The sequence below is a fragment of the Piliocolobus tephrosceles genome, chromosome 1 (assembly GCF_002776525.5).
Source record: "Piliocolobus tephrosceles isolate RC106 chromosome 1, ASM277652v3, whole genome shotgun sequence".
Taxonomy (NCBI): Eukaryota; Metazoa; Chordata; class Mammalia; order Primates; family Cercopithecidae; genus Piliocolobus; species Piliocolobus tephrosceles.
Window position 1 is genome coordinate 144,537,085 of NC_045434.1, and position 25,298 is coordinate 144,562,382.

At 40.0% G+C, this 25,298-nt stretch overlaps 2 protein-coding genes across 11 annotated transcripts in view; one reads left to right on the forward strand and one right to left on the reverse strand.

Moving 5' to 3' along the window:
* ZZZ3 (zinc finger ZZ-type containing 3) overlaps positions 1–7,184 on the forward strand; it is a 137,816-nt gene extending 130,632 nt beyond the window's left edge. For 7 of the 9 annotated variants that reach the window (XM_023209110.1, XM_023209138.1, XM_031933818.1 and 4 more), the window contains 3 exons: positions 1,238–1,372; positions 3,463–3,563; positions 3,860–7,184. In XM_023209110.1, coding sequence (XP_023064878.1) covers positions 1,238–1,372; positions 3,463–3,563; positions 3,860–4,004 — 381 coding nt within the window. In that variant the 3' untranslated portion in view covers positions 4,005–7,184. The remainder of the gene's footprint in view (positions 1–1,237; positions 1,373–3,462; positions 3,564–3,859) is intronic. The other 2 variants (XM_023209127.2, XM_023209132.1) reach the window with 1 other exon arrangement.
* A 3,714-nt stretch (positions 7,185–10,898) lies between these two features.
* AK5 (adenylate kinase 5) overlaps positions 10,899–25,298 on the reverse strand; it is a 279,140-nt gene continuing 264,740 nt past the window's right edge. For both annotated transcript variants that reach the window (XM_023209150.1, XM_023209155.1), the window contains exon 14: positions 10,899–11,036. In XM_023209150.1, coding sequence (XP_023064918.1) covers positions 10,968–11,036 — 69 coding nt within the window. In that variant the 3' untranslated portion in view covers positions 10,899–10,967. The remainder of the gene's footprint in view (positions 11,037–25,298) is intronic.

The following is a 25,298-nucleotide window of genomic DNA, read 5'->3' on the forward strand; positions in this document are numbered from 1 at the left end:
TTGGATGTAAAACACTTAGAGTTGAAGGCAAGGTCCAAGGTATGGCTGTTGGAATGGGAGACTCTGAGAAGGAATGAAGATGAAGATCATTTCAGTAGAATCAGTCTAAGATTAGAGGCCAGAAATAGCGAATTGGGCATCTGTGATCATCTTGAAGTTGTCTAGGATGATGAACCACAGTATTGTCAGCAATTTTAAATAGATAAATTTTGCATGTTAACATTTTTGAGTAGAAAACTGCTCGTCAATTGGGAGGTGGGGGATGGTCCTGAACATATGTATCTAAAAGTTTGGAATCATAAATAGATTTTATACCTTGAAGACCAGTTTATTAAGGGATACTTCAATTTAATATATTATTTTTAAATTTTGAGACGAAGTCTCGCTCTGTCTCCCAGGCTGGAGTGCAGTGGCTGTGGCACAGTCTTGGCTCACTGCAACCTCCGCCTCCCAGGTACAAGCAATTCTCCTGCCTCAGCTTCCCGAGTAGCTGGGATTATAGGCGCGTGCCACCATACCCAGCTAATTTTTGTGTTTTTAGTAGAGACGGGCTTTTGCCATGTTGGCCAGACTGGTCTTGAACTCCTGACCTAAAGTGGTCTGCCCACCTCGGCCTCCCAAAGTGCTGGGATTACAGGTGTGAACCACTGCACCTAGCCTACTTAATTCATTTATATAGTTTTTACTGTTTATTTCTTTTACAGTCTATTGTAAATAGTCATCTTTATAACTCAGTTCATCCTGTTGAGTAAGAGAGAAATGTTCTACGTTGATCATTGGGAGTACAGAGCAAAAAACAAGAGCAGAGATTGGTTTGTTTGTTATTGAGAAAGTGTCATGCTTACAGGAGCAAATGTAAGAATCTGTTAGATTGGAGAAGAGAAACTTCCTTAAATGAGGGAGAAGTAGATTACAAGTCACTCAGGTAACCGTGAAAATGTAAAGATGGGATTGGGTTTGCACTAGTGTGTAACAAAGGTGAGAATCATGGCTGTGCTTCCCTTTTACCTGCATTGAAGTAGTCTGCTACAATTCAGAATTACTATTGTGTTTAAAAAAAAGTCCTCCAAAAGCATTAGTGGAAAATACTGCTAATAGCAGCACTAATTTTCTATGAGTACTAAAAGGTATTTTAAAAATGAAAAATATCAGTAGAAAAATATTCTGTATCAGTATTTCTTACCCTTAATTCATTTTCATTACCAAACCAACATTTTTATTTTTTATTTTTTGATAGGATGACGAAAGTATTCCTATCATGTATAGGAATTTACCTGAATATAAAGAACTATTACAGTTTAAAAAGTTAAAGAAGCAGAAACTTCAGCAAATGCAAGCTGAAAGTGGATTTGTGCAACATGTGGGCTTTAAGGTAAGTTCTACTTAATTTTAGTATTCATTTAATTTAATTAATTAATTAATTTATTTATTTAGAGACAGAGTCTCGCTCTGTTGCCCAGGCTAGAGTGCAGTGGCATGATCTCAGCTCACCGCAACCTCTGCCTCCTGGGTTCAAGCGATTCTCATGCCTCAGCCACCCAAGTAGCTGGGATTACAGGTGTGTGCCACTACGCCCAGCTAATTTTTGTATTTTTAGTAGAGATGGGGTTTCACCATGTTGGCCAGGCTGGAGTATTCATTTAATTTAAAAGGGTGATAAGAGTTAAAGTGGTTTCTGTAGTGTTAAACTCCAGAATTGCTAAGTGTGTAGGAAAAAAGTTTATCTTTTATCCCATTCATTTATACAAAGTAGTGGTGCCATCGTTCCTGATGTGAAGAGTGTATTATTTACTAGAGTGAAGACAAACATACAGGTAGCTATCAATTGAGGTAAAATGTGAGGTGCTTTTGTTTAGCTGTTTCTCTTTTTGTTGCTGTTGTCCATGGATCAGAAATGGGTTTTTTTTCCCTTTCTGATTGAGAGACTAATAGAAATACGTATTCTTATTCCACAGAATTTTGTAATACATATTATGTTCCAGGCAATTTGCTAAGTGCTAGAGATTCAGCAGTAAACAAGACAGACTCAGTTCTTGCCCTTATGCTGTTTTCATTCTCATAAGGTATTTAGAGAAGTTAAACAAAATAGTTGAGTGTGGCTAGAGTACATACTAGAAAGTAGTTAGAGGCTGCTTGCACCGCCTTGGAAATTTTGCCAAGGAGCTCACACTGTCCTGAGGTTGTGGGGGAACCATTGAATGATTTTAAGCAGAAAGTAACATGAAATTTACGTTTTGGAAAGATCATTCTAGTTACTTAAACTATTGGGGGTGATGATCTTTAGGAAAGCAGTGGGTTTGAAACTGACCAGCTTTTCCCCTCATCATTTTGGTCATAGTATGGAAACTTAATTAGAGGAAGGCAAGACTAGAGTCAAGGAAACCGGTTAGAGATTCTTTTGATAATTTAGACAAAAGATGAGGGTGTCCTGAACTTGAGTGGTGGTCATGGAAATAAGGATTGGCAAGCTTGAGAAGCCTTGAGGCATTAGAATTGACTTGGTTGGACTGGAGGAAGTAATAATGAGACCATAAACTTGGTGGTGTTGGTGGGTAGACAGGAAAATACTGATGTGTGCTGTGACTGGTAAACCAAATTGAAAACAAAGTTGTACCTTTGATCCTCTAGAGTAGGCAGTAATCATACTCTATTAAATGATTTTCCCTCTTGATCTTTCAGTGACCCTACTTCTCCATTAGAGATTTTCCTAACTGGCAGCTCTGGCCTTTCAAAAAGAAACTTGCTTCCCTTCTAATTTTGCTGCAAAACCCAGCCATGGCTTGTTTGCCAGTCTGTCAGCCACTATAGTTGACCAGATGATCAAAGAAACTAGAAATGATATATCTTTTGATTTCCAAAAGTGCACAGAATACTCTGAGGACTATCATGATGCCACCACGCTGAAAAAGAGCCAGATCTGCCTTTTTGACCTGATTGGCATTGGTTATTAGGAGTCTTTAGGCTTTGGAGAGCGATTCAATAAGATAAAAGTTTAGACAGAATTTTACTGTTGCCTGCGTTTATGTTAGCCAAGAGAACCTGTTAAAACAATTCTGTATCATATTTGGATAGTTTTAACTATAGTGTTAACTCTCTGTTTCTCAACCATAGTCATCATACCGTGGTCTGAGGTACCTTTCAAGTAGATGGTTACAAATAACAAAACATCCAAGTTGAATATGATTTACTTTTAAAAATTTTTAAATAAATTTAAGCTGATTGAAGATTGTCCCTTATAATGTTCCTCTCACTCACGCATACCTTGATGTTGAGTGGATGGAATTTTACCTAGTTTGCTAGAAATTATCTCTGACATATAACCATTTGTGTGGTATATTACTGTCCTGTGCATGGAGAGACAGGAGAAGATGTCGATGTGCACATCGTATGTTTCCTTGTGGAAAATAAAAAAGGTCGTGGAACAGTGTAATTTAATACATTTTCTCTCTGAATCTGTTATAGTGTGATAACTGTGGCATAGAACCCATCCAGGGTGTTCGGTGGCATTGCCAGGATTGTCCTCCAGAAATGTCTTTGGATTTCTGTGATTCTTGTTCAGACTGGTAAGTATTTTCTTCATTGTCAGTCTTCAACTTAGACAAGAAAAGAGCTTCTCAGCCATTAGTGAATTTGATTTCCAAACATAGAAAATATTAATAGTCACACTTAGTGAATTAAACTTTGTTGTTCTAGGCAATTAATTTTTTCCTGTAATCATACCACATATCAAGTAACCTTGCATTAGAGATTTTGATAGATTAATGGATTTAAATAGGGAGAGCTGTGAGGAAGCTTTGTAATACACAGACTAAAATGCATCCAATACCTTGTAATGATATGTGTCTTTTTTTCTTTGCAGCCTACATGAAACAGATAATCACAAGGAAGATCACCAATTAGAACCTATTTATAGGTCAGAGACATTCTTAGACAGAGACTACTGTGTGTCTCAGGGCACCAGTTATAATTACCTTGACCCAAACTACTTTCCAGCAAACAGATGACATGGAAGAGAACATCATTTACTAGTCCTCTTCAACACATAGCAATGGTATCATTGTTAATTATGTGCACAGTTTGGAAAGATTCTCTGCTTTCCCAGAAATGACACTCACAGCATGAGAGCTTCCTGAGTGTTCTCGTCAAGTACAGCTCTGCACCGTTGTGGCTCTAGATCACTGTTCAGCAGCTGAACATTCCTGGTGAGCAAAGGGTTTCCCTGGTGAATTTTTCACCACCGCATTTTAGGTGGTGATCTTAAATGGGTGAGATGGAACGAGAGCACACATTAAGAGAGAGTAAATTCCAAAGGTTTCAAAGAACTTGGTGATAAATATGATAATGAGAAGACAAAGTATTTATATTAAAACAGTTTAGTAGCCTTCAGTTTTGTGAAAATAGTTTTCAGCACAGAAACTCACTTCTTTAGACAAAGTTTTAACCAATGATGGTGTTTGCTTCTAGGATATACACTTTAAAAGAACTCACTGTCCCAGTGGTGGTCATTGATGGCCTTTAGTAAATTGGAGCTGCTTAATCATATTGATACCTAATTTCTTTTAACCACAATGAATTGTCCTTAATTACCAACAGTGAAGCACTACAGGAGGCAACTGTGCCACTGCTTCCTTAACCAGCTCATGGTGTGTGAATGTTATAAAATTGTCACTCAGATATATTTTTTAAATGTAATGTTATATAAGATGATCATGTGATGTGTACAAACTATGGTGAAAAGTGCCAGTGGTAGTAACTGTGTAAAGTCTCTAATTCACAACATTAATTCCTTTAAAATACACAGCCTTCTGCCTCTGTATTGGAGTTGTCAGTACAACTCATCAAAGAAAACTGCCTAATATAAAAATCATATATATGGTAATAATTTCCCTCTTTTGTAGTCTGCACAAGATCCATAAAAGATTGTATTTTTATTACTATTTAAACAAGTGATTAAATTTAGTCTGCACAGTGAGCAAGAGTTCACATGCATTCTTTTATACTGCTGGATTTTGTTGTGCATCATTTAAAACATTTTGTATGTTTCTTCTTATCTGTGTATACAGTATGTTCTTGAATGATGTTCATTTGTCAGGAGAACTGTGAGAAATAAACTATGTGGATACTGTCTGTTTATATTATAGAATGTTTGTTGTGACTTCCTTTTGGTTAGATTTTGGATTTTTTTTTTTTTTTTTTAACCAGTGTTAAAATCAGAAATTGGTATTTTTAAAAATGGTTTGCTTCACATATTTAAGAGTTTTCTTTCCGTCATTTATGAAGAATAAGGAATATATTATGGAAAAGAGGGTGATCTTAAGCAACCCTGTAAAAGATGGTAATGTTTTTTACTCAGTGTATGCCAAAACACTAAATTAAACTACCTTACAAAAAGGAAACACAGACCATGGTTAAAGAAAAAGGCAATTATTAATGCTGAGGTGTGAATACTAAAGCTGAAATTTTTTTTTTCTAGTTTTGTCTCATGAAAATAAGCCCCCCATGTATTTAAACAGATGGCTTTTGAAAAATCACCTTGTTTCCTAGAAATTATTATTAACTATAGGAAAAGATAGTATAAATATTCTAAGATTGATTGTTATATTTGACCCAATTTTTAGAATCACCTGTTTTTTCCTATTTTAAATCAAGGGAACATTATTTACTAGTTCTCTTCAGTACATAGCAGGGTACTAAAATCATACCCTGAATTGTTTTTTAATTGAGAAAAGTAATAGAATTTTAAATATAGAAATATGAGAATTTTAAAGTAATATATTGATTAAAGATCACTGATGATATAGATATAATATATCATAACAGAAGGAAAAGTAAATGGACTTGAGCTTAACTTCTCACCCTGGAATTATTAGTGGGGTGAAGAGGGAAATCATTAGCATTCTGGGCATTTTTATATTAAATGGTTTGTGAATATGCCAGAAGATCTGCTTTCAACTTGTAATTAGACAAGATAGTAACACTTGATGGTAACTTCTCTGTTTGTGTAGAAATAATACCAGTTAGTTTTGGAAAGCCATTCGGATCCATTCAAAAATTCCATAAAGTATGATGTATGCTTTGGAAGAGGGCTATGAGTGATACAATTGTTATATAAATGGAATAGACAAACCACTTGAATGCATTTTTCAAGGGCAAACATTTTTTGAGATTTTTGAGTAATAAAGAGGATTTTTCGCTTGAGCAGAAGGTGTGTTTGTTTTGCATTTTTCAGCTCCAAGCAAATAGCCCCCATGGTTTTAAAAGGCCCTGAAGTTCGGATAGTAGTAGGTAGTGTTTTGTTGTTGTTTTAATTTGAGAATTGCAGGAATAATGGGCAGAGCTGTCATTTGCCAGTAGGCCACCATCTGCCTACAGAGAATTATTGGACTGAAAGCTAAAACAGACTGTAAAAGACCTACTTGCTAAAGCATTGCTTATTCAGTGGTATTCAGTAGATAAGATCTATTTCCTGATATATTGTGCTCAAGTTATTTGCACATCTTAAGAAACTTTTAATATCTAAAACCATTGCTGTAAGGTTTAGGCAGAGGAGGTTTCCTTTTGTGTGATGCATAATAATAATAGAAAACACTGATACAGTGTTTACTATGTGCCAAGCAAGCATATAATAACTAATTCTTAACTCTATGAGGCAGGTTCATTTATTATCCTGTTGTCTTATGAGGAAATCTAGCCAGAGAGAAGTTAACTAACCTGCCCAAGGTCATATAGTTAGTAAAGCGGTGATGCTTGAATTTTAACCTAGACAGATTACTTCAGAGTCAGCGTCTGCCTTACTACCCTGTTTCCTGAGCGGGAATTTCCCCTTGTGTCAGGCAACACTAGGTGTTAGGAGTGGAGGTGTGCAGGTGTTGCCTTACATTCTGTTTTCCTGATGTCGTGTGCTTTCTAAGAGTACAGACCTGAGCATATGTCCAGGCTTGCAAAGTCTCAGGCGAAGCTGGGACTACAGCTTGTGTTTCCTGCCTCGGGTAGGATTTTCTTCTATGCATGTTGGGTGCTTCTCACTTAACCTAATAGTATGCCTTGTCTGTTTTCCCCCCTTCCCCTTTTTGTTTAAATTAATTCACAGAACACAAAAATTTACTAGGTATGAGGAACATTTAAAAAAATGAAATAGAGAAAATGGTGCATCACATGTAATAAAGATAAATAGTTTTGTGAAATGTCTTTTTCAATCATATATATAAGTGTTGTGTGCTATATAAAACTATTTCTTATTGTGGATAATGAAGTTTGAAGCCTGTTGTTCATCTATGGATGCACTGGATGGGATCGGGAGTCCTCAGATTTCAGTAGGTTCTTCCACAAGCTTATGAAGACATTGTCCTGTTTAGGCTGTAAACTGTTTTTATTTCTTGATGAAAAGTGTTCTTCTATTTATGTGATCCCAGAAAAAAGATACAACTTTTTTTTCTACAGTTCATGTAGCTAGTTAACTAGACTTTTCAGAGTTATAATACATTTAGCTCCATGAGAACAGAGACCATCCATGTCTGTCTGTATCTCTAGGGCCTGGCATTTAATCGATTCTCAATAAATATGTGTTGGTTGTATGACCAACATTTTGGTGAGTTTACATTTTTTTTCTCCAGGAACTTAAGAGACACCACCTATTACTGAGTGTGTCTGTGAGATCCTTAGAGGCCTTGCGTCAGAAGGTCATCTTGACAGTGATGTGAGAGGATGGGGGAATTGGATTCTGTCTTACCCGAAGGCTGTGGTTCAACACTGGGTGGCAGAGGTGGTTTTGGTTCTCTGTGGGGCCCTAGTATCTTGATTCTCTTCTATGTTTTTAAGAGTAATGTAATGGGGCTGGGCACAGTGGCTCACGTCTGTAATCCCAACACTTTTGGGAGACCGAGGCAGGTGGATTGCTTAAGCCCGGGAGTTCAAGACCAGCCTGGGCAACATGGCAAAACCCTGTCTTTACTAAAAATACAAAAAAATTAGCCGGGCATGGTGGTGCATGGCTGTAGTCTTAGCTACTCGGGAGGCTGAGGTTGGGGGATCACCTGAACTTGGGAAGTTGAGGCTGCGGTGAGCCAAGATGGTGCCATGGCATAATAGCCTGGGGAAGAATGCGGTCTCAAAAAAAAAAAAAAAAAAAGTAATGGAAAGGACACTGGAGTGAAAATTCTGGGTCTTAGTCCCAGTCGTGGAAGTGAATCATTCAGTAAGTGTTTACAAAGAACTACCTTTCATTGCACCTTAGGAGCTAGTAAATGATTTGTGTGTCTTACTAACTTTTGTTTAATCCTCACAGTTCCTCTGTGAGGTTCATTACTATTATGTTCTCCATTGTATACATGAGAAAACTGGAGGTGCAGAGAGTATGTTAAATATGTTAGCTCTCAATAGTAATTACTGTGTTTGGGACTGGAGATACCAAGCCGTGTCCTTATGGAGGTTATAATCTAATGCAGAAGACCAGCAATAAGTAAGTAAAATAAAAACTAATCATTTCAGGCAGGGATAAATGCTAAGAAGATAAATATGCTCAGAGAAAAATAATAATGGGAGAATGGCGAATAGTCTGCCATTTTAGATGGAATAAGCAGAGAAATCCTCTATTGGCCAGGGTAAATTCAAATAGAAACCAGAATGGAGCAAGGGAATTCGCTGCATGAATAATCTGTAGGAAGAGGCAGAAGGATAGCAATAGCACACAGGCCCTGAGCCAGTAGACCGTGGCTTGTTCTGGCAACATAAGATGGCCATAGTAGCTTAAGCCAAATGAGCAAGAGCAGAGTAGTACTTGATGGCATCAGAGAGGGCACAGGCCAGCTCAGATGTGGCCTTGAATACACATCATTGTAAAGGAGTTTAGATTATGTTCTGATGTCTTCTACATACACACAAGTCTTTTGCTAGACAGAGACCTCTAAGGTCTTTTCCAGTATTAAAATCTTATGACTTTAAATTAGTGGTATCATTTCAAGCCATTCAAATCAGCAATGTGTTCTAGAGAAGCGTTGATTCGCACTTCTAGATACTTTTCAGGGGCAAAGCCATTTACCCTTGCTAAATTTTTCAAGGTGGCTGTCAGCTGTAGCCGTAAGAGCCTGTAAAAGATGGCTGGACCTTTCTGCCCCTCTGCTGTCTCCTTTTCCTTACCTATGCAGTCAGAGCTGTGCTGGGCATGGACTGTGTTTGCCAGCATATGGTATGTGTTTCAAGAATGTTAATCCCTACAAAGAGTCATTTTATGTTTTCTGGCACAACTGATGATTTTCTTCCTGTAACCTTTTTTTGTTCCCAGTTTGCTCAAGTACTTATGCTCCCCGATAGAGAGTGTGACAACTTGGGGTACCAATAAAGTATATGACAACTGTTGGAGTTGTGGGAACATGCCCCTTTTGTTAATAGAGGCATAATTGTAACCAAAGAAATTTAATTTCTTCTTTAGCAAACACTGACATTTCTGTTTCAGAATAAGTGCTAGAGAAAAAGGAAATATGAAAGTTACCATGTATCGTGAATACATTGAGTTCTCTCTGTAATAACTCAAAACTGATCTATAGCTAAAATTAAAAACATATAAGCGTATCGTAAATCTTGACTATGTCTGTGTTCACCTCTAATTCTGTTTGGAATAAGGCTTCAAATGCTTTCAAGAATGATGTGAGTTACAAATAAATAGAAAAAGAGTTATCCTGTCTTCCATTTATTTTATTTGTACATATCCATTTCAAGAAAAAAAAAAAAAGACTTAAAAAATACAATTCTATCCCAGAAATGGATCCTTATCTGCACAACCATTGAAGGAAAAAAAAAAAAAAAAATCATGCAAACTGAAACTATGTTTTTTTGTAGTGACTGAGTGGAAGATGCAGTTATTCCAGTAGAATATATAAGAAGCTCTGATTTTACAACTGATAGCACAAAAGAAAACCCAAACTTCACTGGTTTAATGCAAGGAAACACAATTTTGCATATGGGTATGACAAGGTTTGCAAACTTCTGGAAAGGGCCCATATGAAACAAATACAAGATTGAACACACCACTTACTGACATGCCCCTCCTACCCACATCAGGTTTGTTATGGTATTTTTTACTTGCTTGGAAACAAATAACTGGGTGACCATTTAAAATCAAAATTATAATTTGATATGTGCCCAGTGAATGAAATTGCAAATATATCATGCTTTTAAATTACTTTTGGTCATAGATACTAATTTATAATTGCTGAAATGCATCACCATGTAGAGAAGAGACTAGGTTACACAATTTATCAGATTTGTTCCCTTAGCCATAATGACGGTATTCCAAGTTTCTTAAAAATAATAGATAATGTTACTGATGACTAATGTGGGTTTTACCATCTTGGAAAAGCTATACAATTTTATATTTTAAAATTTCTGTCAAAGTTTGCTTGATGCCTCTATATCATGTACAAGGCATTGTGTAATCAACTCACCTTATGGCTGTGAGCCACCAGAGGATGAGAGTTGACGAAACAGCCAGACACCAAAGGAAGATGGCCAGGGCTGTCCCCTGTGCCAGGGGCCTCCACTGGGGAACAGTATGTAAATCTTGGGGAGAGGAAGATGTGACTGGGAGTTAGGGATGCTTAATGAGAGGAGAACCAGATGATCAGGGTCTAGCAAGGCCTGTAATCACAACGGGCACAGACTGGTACTGCACCACTGTTTATGTACTGACTAGCTCTGAGTGTGGCCTGCATGATACAAAGCATGTGTGCTCTTGAGTGCAGACAGTTGTCTGAAGTTTGGAGAAGAGGTTGACAGTCCCAAATACACCATGCATGATTTCCAGATACCTCTCACACAGGTCTAGCTGGGAAGCAAACAGTGCTGTCAGGATTTAGGGGGTGGGGGAGCAGGGGCAGGGGGCACAAAAGGTTTAACTTGAAACATTGTATTAAGGAATGAACTTTTTAATGTTTTTCTCTGTTTCCACTCTAACAAACATGCATTTTTCGCCTTCAGAAAATAGAGTCAATAGCTGTGCAGAGTTGAAGAAAAACGTCCTCTGGTGTTCCCTCTGCATTTATCTATATTTAAAAGGAAAAAAAGAGAGTTAGTCTGAAATATTTGTAAATAAAATCATGTTTAACAATGAAAGATCACTATCACTTGTTCATAATTTACTCTGCAAAATTTTAAAACACAAGACCCCCAAAAACACAGAGAAAAAAGTAAAGAGTAGTGGTTTTAAAACTACATGTCTCAATTAAAACAACAATGAAGTACCACTACACATCTATTAGAATAGCCAAAATCCAAAGCACTGACACCACCAAATGCTGGTGAGGACATGGAGCAATAGGAACTCTCACTCATTGCTTGTGGGAACACAAAACGGTACACCCACTTCAGAAGACACTGCAGTTTCTTAAACTGAACATACTGTTACCGTACTTTTTAGCAACTGCACTTTTCTTGGTGTTTTACCCAAATGGGTTGAAACCTGAACATCCAAAAGCCTGCATATGGATGTTGACAGCAACTTCATGCATAATTGACAAAACTTGGAAGCACCCAGGATGATCTTCAGTATTTTAGTGGATGGATAAACTGATATATCCGGATGCACAGGGGAGTATTATTCAGTGCTAAACTTTATATTACTCAGTGATACAGGCTTCTCTGAAGAGGGTACATATTGTTTGGTTCCAATTATATGACATTCTGGAAAAATCAAAACTGGAGACAGGTTTAAAAAGATCAGTGGTTGATGAGCAGAGGGCAGGGGGAGATGAGAAGGTAGAGTACAGGATTTTTAGAGCAGTGTAACTAGTATATGGGAACGCTGCTCAATTTTGCGGTGAATCTAAGACTTCTCTAAAAAGGAAGGCCTATTTAAAACAAGTCCCTAGGTAAAGCATTGCTATGGTCATGGAAAGACTTTGGAGTTACTTAAAATGAGACTTCTGAGTGTTCTGTTGCATTTGGGAATAGGGGAGAGATTGGGGGATGAGGGAGAGAGGTGTGGAGAAGAAAGCAAAAGGCTAGGACCGCAGTGTGTAGGTGTGCTAAAGGCAAAGTCTGCTTGGAGACTGTTGACATGCCAGCCCAAGGAGGACATTTCAAGGGAAGCTGATTTTCTGGGCACAAAAGTATTGCCCCTTCCCCTGTCCTAACATTGCACCGACCGCTGAGATTTGTTCCATCACACCTGTATCGTCTATGGAAAGTAAAGGCCTGGCCAAGCACAGGAAGCACGTGGGAGGCCAGGGGATGCTGGTGGTGTGCATCAACTTCCACAAGTGCCACCCAGGTTACTTTGGTAAAGTTGGTTATGAGGCATTACCACTTAAAGAGAAACCAGGGCTTCTGCCCAACTCTCGACCTTGACAAATGTAGACCTTGGTCAGTCAAGAGACATGAGTCATCACACGCTGACAATAATTAATAATAATAATAATAATAATAATAATAATAATAATAATAATAATAATAAATAAAACAGGTTGGAGCTGCTCCCATCATTGATGGAGTGCTATGGGCTACTGCAGAATTCTGAGGAAGGGAAACTCCCAAAGTAGCCCGCTGTCATGAAGGCCAAGTTCTTCAGCAGGAGAGCTGGGAGAAGATTAAGGATGTATATATAGGGGGAAGTAGGGAGGCTGTGTCCTGGTGACTTGAAGCCACAAGGAGGGAGCTTAACTAAATGCTAACAAATGAAAAAAAAAAAAGGTAGAGGGTTGGTGATCTACATGAGTCGGGGGGGTTGGGGGGTAAACTTGCTAAAACACAGCTTTCCAGGCCATATCTGCAGAGGGTCGTTTGGTGGGTTTGGACTGGGTCTTTAATCTGTGTATTTAACAAATTCTCCACATGATTTTGTTGTGGGCCATCCTGGAGCACACTTTGAGAAACACAAAGTTTTCAAACACACATTCTCAAGCACACTTTGAGACTCCAGTCTACCTATCCAAATCTTCTTTGTGCAAACTAGTTTGCATATTTCTATCCCTAGGGATTTCACTTCTTCCAGAGGTAGAATGAATTCTCAACACCATCAACAAAAAGAATGTTGCATGTTTAAATACTGGAGAAAATGGATACAACAATATTAATGGATACAACAATATTAATATAATGACTGTTTGTCATTCCCAAACTGGAAAAATCCTATATGTCCATTAACAATAGATGGATAAATTGTGACACAGTCATATAATGGAATACTATAGTAATTAAAAGAAAAAGAACCACAGCTATTTCAACAACATGGATTAATTTCACAAGCTTGAGGGACACAAGCCAGTCTCAAGAATATGAATACAGTAGGGTTCAATTTATATAAGGTTAAAAAAAAAAGCTATTTTGGTTAGGGATCCATACATAGGCAATAAAGTCATAAAGATAGAAGCAAGGAAATGATTATCATGAAAGCCAGGACAGTAGTTACTTCTTGGGGAGAGGAAGGAAGCTGTGACAGGGGAGACATGGGGAGGGTGGAGCTTCTGCAATTCTCTTCTATTTCTCGTCCTGCACGGTGGTTATATGAGTGTTCATTTTATTCCTCAAACTCTACATACTACTTTTATGCATTCCTATATGTATGATATAGCCCACAATAAGGAAAAAATAAGTTTTTTAAAAGTTCTTTTCCCTTCTCATAAATATGTCATACTTTATCCTTGCAGGAGACTCAAATACAGCAATCTGCTATTTGTCTGTCTGTCCAGCTAGAGGTTCTACATCTGGACGGTAGGGGCTTAGCCTTTGCCATGTTCATGGCCCCCACAGCACCTTGCTTATTGCTTTACTTCTTCTTCCTTTTCCTTTCAACCAACAAGCATTTCCTGGTTATCATCAATGTTTTGGAGTTACTAAGTTGAATGAGAAACAATGGTCCTGTTTTCCAAGAGCTCACGCTCAGTGGTAGAGATGAACATTCAACAGGAATTTACACTGTTAGGAGGTAAACACAGGAGCTAAAGGGGCACCTTCCATAATGTTGGGAGGGCAGAGAAGCTTTCTGAGGAAAGTAATAGTTGTCATCATTTAAAATGATAAACATTACTAGTAATGGCACAGAAATGCTTTTTAAATAACCAAACTAATCCTGTTAATGATCTTGGAAGAGAAGTCTTGTTATCCCAGTTTTACAGATGATGAAACAGGGGCTCTGAAAGATGGGAATTAAATTTTTCAAGATAATGTGGTTAAGTAAGTGGAGAGAACTGGTTCACACCCAGGCCTTTGATTTGGAAGTCTTTGCACGTCTTGACTTTACTACACTATGCTGACCAGTTCAAAATGGTGGATGGCCAGATATGAGGGGGAGTAGCAAGGAGTGAAGCTGGAATTGTAATGACAGGCTGGGCTATGAAAAGGCTTATGTTCCCTATTGCATGACGACAATGAGGAACCACGTGAGAACTGTTTTTCTGTTTTGTTTTTTTTTTTTTGCTTTTTAAAACAGGGTCTTGCTCTGTTGCCAGGCTGGAGTGCAGTGGTACGATCTTGGCTTACTGCAGCCTCTGCCTCCCAAGTTCAAGTGATTCTTCTGCCTCAGACACCTGAGTAGCTGGGATTATAAGTGTGTGCCACTATGTCTGGCCATTTGTCTTTTTAGTAGAGATGGGGTTTCACCATGTGGCCAGGCTGATCTTGAACTCCTGACCTCAAGTAATCTACCTGCCTCAGCCTCCCAAAGTGCTGGGATTAAGGTGGGAGCCACTGTGCCCAGCCCATGTAAGAGTTTTTAAGGAATGGGCTGACATCATAAAATATGGGTACACAGCAAATATTTGATAAATATTTGTTCCATCAAAAATAACTGCAGAGGCCAGGCGTGGTGGCTCATGCCTGTAATCCCAGCACTTTGGAAGGCCGAGGAAGGCAGATCATGGGCCAAGATATTGAGACCATCCTGGCTAACACGGTGAAACCCCATCTCTACTGAATATATATATATATACATATATATATATAAATAGCTGGGTGTGGTGGCGGGCGCCTGTAGTCCCAGCTACTCGGGAGGCTGAGGCAGGAGAATGGCATGAACCCGGGAGGCAGAACTTGCAGTGAGCTGAGATCGCGCCACTGCACTCCAGCCTGGGCAACAGAGTGAGACTCCGTCTCAAAAAAAAAAAAAAAAAAAACGAAAACAAAACAAAACAAAAAAAACTGCAGAGAGGTTGAAGTGCAAGGCAAAGAGCAAAGAGCCCTGTATGAGGCGTGCCTGGGATTGCCCTCAGTGTGCTTCAGGACTTGACAGGCCATTCATCCTCTTGGGGCCTCAGTTTCCTCCTCTATCAAATGAAGGGACTGAACTAGGACTAGATAACCTCCAGGTCTGGTTCCAGCCTGGATGTTCTATGCTATTCCAGATCTGAGCTCACTTTTTAGTGGGGATGAGCTCCTCTCAGCAGGCATCAGGATCGTTCAGTTTAGTTTGGTGTTGCTAGTTAAGCTGGGCCTAGAAGAATAGACATGTACTGGAAGATAATAAAGGTGGCAAAGGTGTAGAGATCTGAAAGCACATCGATTTTTCAGCGAACAGTGGGTCATTTGTTGAGGACAGAGCAAATGCTGCATGGGATGATGAGGGCAGGCAGAGAAAAAGAGGAAGCTGAAAAAATCGGTTGGAATGAGGTGTCTCCATAGATTTGCCTATTTGGGACATTTTATATCAATGGAATCACACAATATATGGTCTTTTGTGACTGGTTTCTTGGCATAAGATTTTCAAGGTTCATTTATGTTGTCGTGGATATCAATACTTGGTTCCTTTTTATTGCTGAATAATGCTATGCTGCATTTAACCTGAATGTTCCAAACATGCCTTGGGATGTCTGCCTTCCTCATCTCTTTTCAGCCAATCTGTTTCCGCCCACAGCCCACTGTACAGTCACCTGACCTCACCTTATCAAATGCTGGGAGGAGGGAGGAAAGGAAGGGGTTGCTAGCTCACATTCCTGCCCCTTCTCAGGTGTCCTCCCCTGTAGCAGGGACGGGTAAGAAGGTATAAATCCACAAACACTTGATTTATTATTTACAGTGTCCATGACTGTATCAGTGGAAAATGCATCAAGTCTGTCACTGGTCCCCAAGAAGTTCCATGAGGACAAAGACTCAAATACAACTATTTTGTGCATAATGTAAGTTCTTCACCCTAGTGATCCAATTTTTCGTCTTTGGCACAAACACTTCCCCAAATCAGCCCCAGATCTTCCCCAGAAGAGGAAGATAAGTAGCCTAGGGAATGACTCCAAGTGACCATCTACTTCAAATGCATGTGCATTTTCTCACTACAATATCACTGCCTAATTGAGGCACGCATGGAGTGGGACTTTCAGCCTCAGTGATGCCCTCTCCTTCATCTGTACAAACTCCAACTGTGTTCTAGGGCCCTTTCTTGTCCTCACAAAGTGGTGGATATTTTGCAGCATCTTCCTCATGATTTATCTGTTCTCCAGCCTCTTGCTGAATTCCACCAGTTCCTTGCATTTAACTGACTTAGCATGTTCTATTTCTGCTCCTGGGCCCTGAAACATTTCTCTCCTCCAATCCGTCTTCTGCAACTATCACTACCTAACATTCCCAACTTTATATATGATTTTCTAAATGTATCTTCTTTCCAAAAGAAAACCATACCTATGTTTCTCATACTCATAATGTGTCTTTTAACACTATTAATATACAATTTTTTTTAAAGAACACTTTTTTTTTTTTTTAAGAGGTAAGGTTCCACTCTCTCACCAGGCTGGAGTGCAGTAGCGAGATCATAGCTCACTGTAACCTCTAACTCCTGGGCTCAAGTAATCCTCCTGCCTCAGCCTCCCAAGTAGCTGAGACTATAGGCATGTGCCACCATGTCCAGCTAATTTTTTGTATGTTTATGTAGAGATGGGGTCTTGCTATGTTGCCCAGGCTGGGCTTGAAGTCCTGACCTCAAGCGATCCTCCCACCTCAGCCTCCCAAAGTGCTGAAATTATAGGTGTGAGCCACTGTGCCTGGCCAAGAACACATTTATTATGTTCTATTTCCTCCATGTTTCATAATTGATAACTTGGTCATTCAACATAATGCCAGTGTTACACTCACATAAATTGGGTTGATCCTTGTTCAGGATTTCTTTTAGACTCTGATAAAAATACATTTGTTCATTACAGTAACCTTTGAATGTACTCTATTACCTTCTGCCTTTTACTATCACAGTGAACTAAAGGCTCTTTCTGTATTACCTTCCCCATTGACTATCACAGTGGACATGCACTCGTTGCAATTCAGTGCAACATTTAACTTTTCACTTCTTGGTCAGATAAAACCCAGCCTTAACCCAAATATTTGTTTTTTGTTTTTTTGTTTTTTTTTTTTTTTGAGATGGAGTCTCGCTCAGCCGCCCAGGCTGGAGTGCAGTGGCCAGATCTCAGCTCACTGCAAGCTCCGCCTCCTGGGTTTACACCATTCTCCTGCCTCAGCCTCCCGAGTAGCTGGGACTACAGGCACCCGCCACCTCGCCCAGCTAGTTTTTGTTTTTTTTGTATTTTTTAGAAGAGACGGGGTTTCGCCGTGTTAGCCAGGAGGGTCTCGATATCCTGACCTCGTGATCCACCCGTCTCGGCCTCCTAAAGTGCTGGGATTATAGGCTTGAGCCACCGCGCCCAGCCTGTACATTGTTAAAGAAAAAAAATGTTCAATGATTCTTGTTAAAGCATGGTAAGGGAGGCTTTACTGGGGACCATTATGATGGGTATAGATAGGGACTATGGCAACAGAATTTTGCAGCAGCGGGGAGGGATGGGACTCAACTCTGAATACAGCGTGGGCAAGTGGGAATTTATAGTCAAGGAGCAGGATGGGGGTCAGTGGATGGAAAATTACTAAGAGGTAACAACATCAGGAGTAAGGAAAATTCTGGCTACCGACCTGACAGGACCCTTGCTGAAGACACACCAACATGATCAGACAGCACCTGGGGATGATGGAGGATGAGCACCCCAATCAGATATTGAGGGTAGGGATCTTGCTAAAGTGATTTAGCAGGTTTTACAAGGAAGTGCACAGATGGGCCTAGGAGAAGGTTCAAGAGTCTGACTAAAGATGGTCGGCAGAGAACCTTTGTCAACATCCAGCTAGACAGTAAGCTCTGCGAGCACAAGGCCGTTACTCAGCATAGTATCCCCCATGCCTGGCTCTAGGTAGAAAGGCAAAAAACCAAAAAGGTAAACAAAAGAATGTATCCTCTATTCCCACATTTGCTCTTCGTTTCCTCACAGAAATGAACTGTCGTGGGGCAAGAAGCATGTTCTTAAAGCCCATTTTCTGCAGTCTGGGCTTTATGGAAGGAGAACGCATTCTGCCTTCTAAAAACAAGGCGACTTGGTTTCAGCACAGAGGACTCAGCACACAGCACCTCAAGGACAGTGCTAGTTATTTTCTGTCAATCAGGCCAGAGCTGATGTTTTGGGGAGGGCTGAGGCGGGGTCCCGGAGTTCTCAGTGGACCATTGCCCACCTCTATTTCCCTCCCTAATCCGCCTCCTCATTTTGTTTTGTGGCTTAAATACGGGGACTTCTTAATGAAATTAAAAAACTGCTTATTGCCAACCAGTCAGAGTCATGTGCTGTAGTGCTTGCCCTGTGGAGCCCAAAGATGTGTGTAGGTTTAAAGACAAAATCAAATGATAAGGCTTTCTAGATGGGAAAAGCAGTCTTTTACTTCGGTGAGTAGAAAACTCCGTGAAGTTAGTTGGGATCCTCCTTAGGACCAAGATGCCAAGTTTTGAGAATAAAGGCAGTGAGGCAATTTCTGTTGTCTTATAGAAGGCGTGTATGCGTGTGTGTGTGTGTGTGTGTGTGCGTGGTGGGAAAAGGCTGGATTCTTGAAGTGCATTTTGTTTTGTTTTGTTTTGTTTTGAGACAGAGTTTCGCTCTTGTCACCCAGGCTGGAGTGCAATGGTATGATCTCAGCTCACTGCAACCCCCACCTCCCAGGTTCAAACAATTCTCCTGCCTCAGCCTCCCGAGTAGCTGGGATTACAGGCATGTGCCACCACGCCCAGCTAATTTTTGTATTTTTAGTAGAGACAGGGTTTCACCATGTTGGCCAGGCTGCTCTCTGACTTCTGACCTCAGGTGATCCGCCTGCCCCGGCCTCCCAAGTGCTAGAATTACAGGTGGGAGCCACTGCCCATGGCCTGAAGTGTATTTTTAAGGAGCAAAAGAGAGCCCAGTTGAACTGGGTGGGAACAAAGCCTTCTGTCTACTCTCCAAAGTTCTCCTTTGGTTCTACAGGTTACCTCGACTCTTCCTAAGTCTCAAAGTAGATTCTCTTTGCTCATCTAATTCCCATGTGGAGAGTATTTTAAGAGAATAAGTGGCATTTATCTTTTTGTATATAACTGCAACTCAAAGGAAATAGAAAAGAACCAATTTACTAAATGCTTTCAAAGTTACAGGAACTTTTCTTGGTGCTTGGAGCTTTAGCAAATTTAAACCAATTAGCTTATAAGGTACTGGTGTTTAATGTCCTTAGCAAACAGAACAGTCCTGCACAATGAGCTTACTGACTGTTTTCTGTGAATGAGACTTCCTCAGTAATTGTGCAAACTTGAAAGTAGTATGTCCTCCAACATAGAGTATGTTTACTCCATAATCAATTATTATAATATTAATTCGTAGTAACCCTCTTTTATCATGAATAGTCAAAAGTAAGTTTCATCGTGACCTTTCTCCAAAAGATCTGCAATTCTGAGTCAGCAAAGTCAGTATGTATGAGGTCTTAATGTATTTAATTTAGTTAGAAACTAGGTAAGTAGATTTACTTCTGACTTCAAGAATTTACCAGCCGGATGGAGTGGCTCATGCCTGTAAACTGCCCATGCTTTGGGAGGCTGAGGTAGGAGGATTGCTTCAGCTCGAGACCAGCTTGGGAAATAAAGTGTCTCTACAAAAATAAAAAAATCAGCTAGACACATGCCTGTAGTCCTAGCTACTGGAGAGGCTGAGGTGAAGGATGGCTTGGGGCCAGGAGCTTGAGGCTAAAATGAGCTGTGATGGAGCTACTGCACTCACTCCAGCCTGGACAACAGGGTAAGACCCTGTCCCTTAATAAATAAATAAATAAATAAATAAATAAAAGAGCTGAGGTGGGAGGATCACTTGAGCCTAGGAGTTTGAGGCTGCAGTAAGCCATGATCGTGCCACTGTACTCCAGCCTGGGTGACAGTGAGATCCTGTCTCAAAAAAAAAAAAAAAAAAAAAAAAAAAGAAAAGAAAATGTGGTACATATACACAATGGAGTACTATTCAGCTATAAGAAAGAATGAGATCCTGTCATTTGCAACAACACGTATGGAACTGGAGGTCATGTTAAGTGAAATAAACCAGGCTCAGAAAGACAGACTTCGAATGTTCTCACTTATTTCTGAGAGCTAAATGTTAGAGCAATTGACCTCATGGAGACAGGCAGTAGATTGATAGGTACCAGTGTCTGGGAAAGGAGAGGGGGAAGTGGGAATGGCTAATGGATACCAAAATTTAGGTAGATAGAATGAATGCGATCATCTAGTATTTGATAGCACAAAATGGTGACTCTAGGCAACAGTAACTTATTGTACACTTAAAAATAACTAAAAGACTATAATTGGATTATCTGGAACACAAAGAAAGGACAAATGCTTGAGGTGATAGATACCTCATTTCCCCTGATGTGATCACTGCACACTGCATGCCTATAGCAAAGTATCTTACGTATCCCATAAATATATACACTAATATGTACACACAAAAAATAAAAATTTTAAGAAAGAAAGAAGCATAAAAAAGAATTTACCATTTTTGGTCTGAGACGTGATATAAAATCCTGCAGTAAGTGATGTTCTGACAAGTACAGCAAAATATTATTTCATTAAAAAGCTAAAAGCAGGCCAGGTGCAGTGGCTCATGCCTGTAATCCCAGCACTTCGGGATGCCGAGGCGGGTGAATCACCTGAGGTCAGGAGTTCAAGACCAGCCCGGCCAACATAGTGAAACCCGGTCTCCACTAAAAATACAAAAAGTAGCAGGGTGTTGTGGTGGGTGCCTGTAATTCCTGCTACTTGGGAGGCTGAGGCAGGAGAATCACTTGAGCCTGGGAGGCAGAGGTTGCAGTGAGCTGAGCAACAGAGTGAAATTCTGTCTCAAAAAAAAAAAAAAGCTAAAGCAAATGAAGAGGAAATAGTAAATTTTTGAGTTTTTACCTGACTTCTTGTAGGAAAAGTAGAGCAGTGATGATATTTCTACCCAGCAGTCAACAGAACATATTACTAAATGAGGAAAGCAATTACACCACTTTGGGAATTACACATTTTGTTTACTCTTTCTCTTTAGTTCCATGGATTTGTAAATCATAAAACGGTTGGCTGGTCCAAACATTGCCTATGTCTAGTGGTGTTTTTCCTGAATTTTCCCACATGGTTGAAACCATTGCTAGAGTTTCATTTTATTTTTCATGTATGGAACCTCTGGGACAAAGCCAAGCTGTTACAGCGTGGTTTAGGATCACGCTCTGTGTGCCAGCACCTTCCTTTTCTAATCTTGTCCCCTGTTAAACAAGACACAGCCTCACACCACAGGGATCCCTAACTGCCAGAGGATAACACCAGCGGCTCAGCAAGGCAGACCTGAGTGTGCAGAACCTGGGCATGGTCTGGGGAAAATCATCAGATGCAGTTTTCAAAAGTTGGGGTTATGTAAAAGGCTGCTCATAGGGGGTCATCCAGTTCACATATCCAGTCAGGCCACAGAGTTCTCATTATTAAGGCCATAGAAAGAAGGAGGACTATATATACATTGACTTTAAAGAAATTTAAGGACAAACTTCAGCAAAAATATAAGGATGATTTATAATCAGCACATTAATGGCTTCTCTAAATAGGACTTCCCATAGTTCGTGCAGCTTGTGCACTTACACGTTTTAAGTAACTGTTTTTCCTTTTCTCTTTCTCTCCATTCTGCCTAAAGTTTTGAATAACATCTTTTAGCAGATATGAAAAAAAATCATCCCCTCTAAAATGACCTCTCTAAAACACCTGCTCAATCATTTTCCTGTTTAAAGTTTCTCAGTGCTTCCCTCCCAGAACTGAGTACTTTCAGGATTCAGTCCAAACATCCTTGGGTAGGCTAGAACTATGCAATATGGTGTAGCCCCTAGCCACACATGGTTTCGGAGCACTTGAAATCTGACTAGCACAAGAAAGGAACTGAATTTTTAATACTGTTTAATTAAAATTAATCTAAAATTTAAACCTGGTATTTGACCCAATTTGTGGAAAATTAAAAACTATCTTTGGAATGACTTGGGTATGTGAAATCTACTTTTCAACTGTAAATTTTATGAAATATAAATATAGTTCCAGTATTTTTTATGGAAACTTAGCAGCTACATTTGAGGTAAAGCCCTAAGTACCAGATTTTGAATACATAGTTCATTAAAAAAAATGTAAAAATATTTCATTAAGAATTTTATGGCTGGGCACGGTGGCTCACATCTGTAATCTCAGCACGTTGGGAGGCTGAGGCGGGCAGATCAAGAGGTCAAGAGATTGAGACCATCATGGCCAACATGACGAAACCCCATCTCTACTAAAAATGCAAAAATTAGCCAGGTGTGGTGGCATGCACTTGAACTTGCAGCTACCCGGGAGGCTGAGGCAGGAGAATCGTTTGAGCCCAGGAGGTGGAGGTTGTAGTGAGCCAAGATCGTGCCACTGCACTCCAGCCTGGCGACAGAGTGAGACTCTGTCTCAAAAAAAAAAAAAAAAAGAGAACTTTATATTGATTACATGTTGAAATGATACTTAGGCTATATTAGGGTACATAAAATATATTGTTAAATTAATTTCACCTGTTTCTTTTTACCTTTCTTTGTTTATGTGTCTACTAGAAAAGTTTAAATTATACATGTGGCCCACACTATATTTCTTTTGTCAGTGCTGAGCTAGCAAATTTATTGAATGCAGGAGGAATGAATGAATGAATGAATGAATGAATGGATTCAAAGTCCTTTACTGCTTGCTTCAATCTTGCTCTTTAGTCTCATCTGTCACGACTTTAATTCATCTGTTTGGCACTTCATCTGGGCCAGCATTCCTGGCTCTTTCACGAGTCAGTGGCTTTGTTCCCTCTCCTCCATCTGGCTTGAGTTTCTCTTCATCCTTTAGGACCCAGCTCAAATGTCCTCTTTTCTCTGAAGCCTTTACTTACCTCCCCAGGCCTGAGTTCTGTGCTCCTAAAGGCCTGGAGCATTTGTAGATCCTATTACGGCACCTACCACTTCGCTGGGGTTTCATGTGCCACAGAGTTTCACAAGTCTGTTTTGTTTTGTTTTGCGTAGAGATGGAGTCTCACACTGTCGTTCAGGCTGGAGCGCAGTGGTGCGATCTCAGCTTACTGCAACCTCTGCCTCATGGGTTCAAACAATTCTTGTGCCTCAGCCTCCTCCCGAGTAGCTGGGATTACAGATGCACACCACCACACCCATCTAATTTTTGTATTTTTAGTAGAGATAGAGTTTCACCATGTTGGCCAGACTGGTCTCGAACTCCTGACCTCAAGTGATCTGCCCTCCTCAGCCTCCCTAAGTGCTGGGATTACAAGCACATGTCTTTTCCTATGAATTCCCAGCATTAAGTGGCATGCCTTGGACCTTAGAGATGCCCAGTAAATGTCTGCTGAGCATGTCAAAGATCTTACATAGAATAGCGCCAATTCTTTGCTGGTAGAATTCATGTCAGTGACTCCAGGAGGGGTTCTGAGTTAAAGTGGACCTTAGTGAAGGGGGTGCCGTAAGATGGGCAAAGGCAAAATCTATTATGTGATTATAACAACCACAGAGGAAGAAATCAAGAATGTGTACAGATGAGTCAAAAGGGCCTGGAATTCTCTTCTGCTTGCTGTTTGGGGAGGAGACACGCATGCAGCAAGCACAACTCATTTCAGCAGGACCGCAGGGGTGCAAAGGGTATTGCACTGAATCAAAAGGTCTTTGTAGGAGTCTGGTGAAGGTCTGACAATCAGGAAGGAAAGGGGGTGGAGAGAAGACTATTTTAAGCAGAGTCATAAAGAAAAAGTCTCTTAAGTCTTTCAGAACCAGATGGAAGATTTATGCTTCATTTGTCAAGTGAGAGGACAGAACCTTAGGGTTCCTCTACGTCACTCTCTCCTTCGGGCACACCTTTCTCTTCACTGCACCAGCAGGAGGGAGGGCTGGATCTAAATCTAGGTTTCTAGTTGTCAACCAAGGCAGGCCCAGATGAAATGCAGGCATGCTTCAGACTTGAAACTGATAAGCACCCCCAGCGAAGGTGGGGCACTGATAAAGGAGGGCAAGCAGCAAGGAGCTGGGAAATTCCAAAGCATAGTTACACTTCAAAGAACTCTTCCCAGGGCAACATGGAGAGCCATGGGAGTAGAAACGAATGGGTTAAAAGAAATCAGCCTCTGCTTAAAATAGCTCAGCAGTCTCTCCTACTAGAAAAAAATCTAAGTAAGCATGTCTTTCCACCACATAGTTGTTAGTAGTAGACAAAAACAACCAAACTAAACTAGAAACAACCTAGTTGAATAAACTATAGAACATCTATATTGTGGTATATTATATAGCTACGAAAAAGAAAACAACATTGTGATGTGTTGACCTGGAGGTGTTTTGCAGAAATGTGTACAGCTTGGTAGTATTTGCATGAAATCACACCCCCCATCATGGTTTTGTGTGTGTGTGCGTGTGTCTGTAGTAAACAGTTTGATTTCAGAGAGAAAGAATGAGGGGCTGGGGGAAAGAAGAGAAGAAAGAGAAAAAGAGAACAGGAGGAGGAGGAAAAGGAGGAAGGGAGGAGAGGTGGAAAGATACACAATAAGCTGTTCACATTGGTTATTTGAGGGAAGCAAGGTTATGAGGAGCATTGTGAATTGTGTGTGTGTGTGTGTGTGTATATATATAGTCATGCACCGAAAACAATGTTTTGGTCAATGACAGACTGCTTATACAATGGCAGTCTCATAAGATTATAATGAAGCTGAAACATTTCCAGTGCCTTGTGATGTGGTAGCCATCATAATGTCAGAGCGCAATGGATTACTCATGTGTTTGTGGTGATGCTGGTGTAAAGAAATCCACTGTGCTGCCGGTGTTGTAAAAGTATAGCATGTACAATTATGTAAAGTACACAGTGCTTGATAATGATGATAAACAACTATGTTACTGGTTTATGTATTTCCTATATTATACTTTCAATTATTATTTCAGTGTGCATTTTTTCTACTTGTTAAAAAAGAGCTGTCAAACAGCCTCAGGCAGGTCCTTCAGGAATGTTC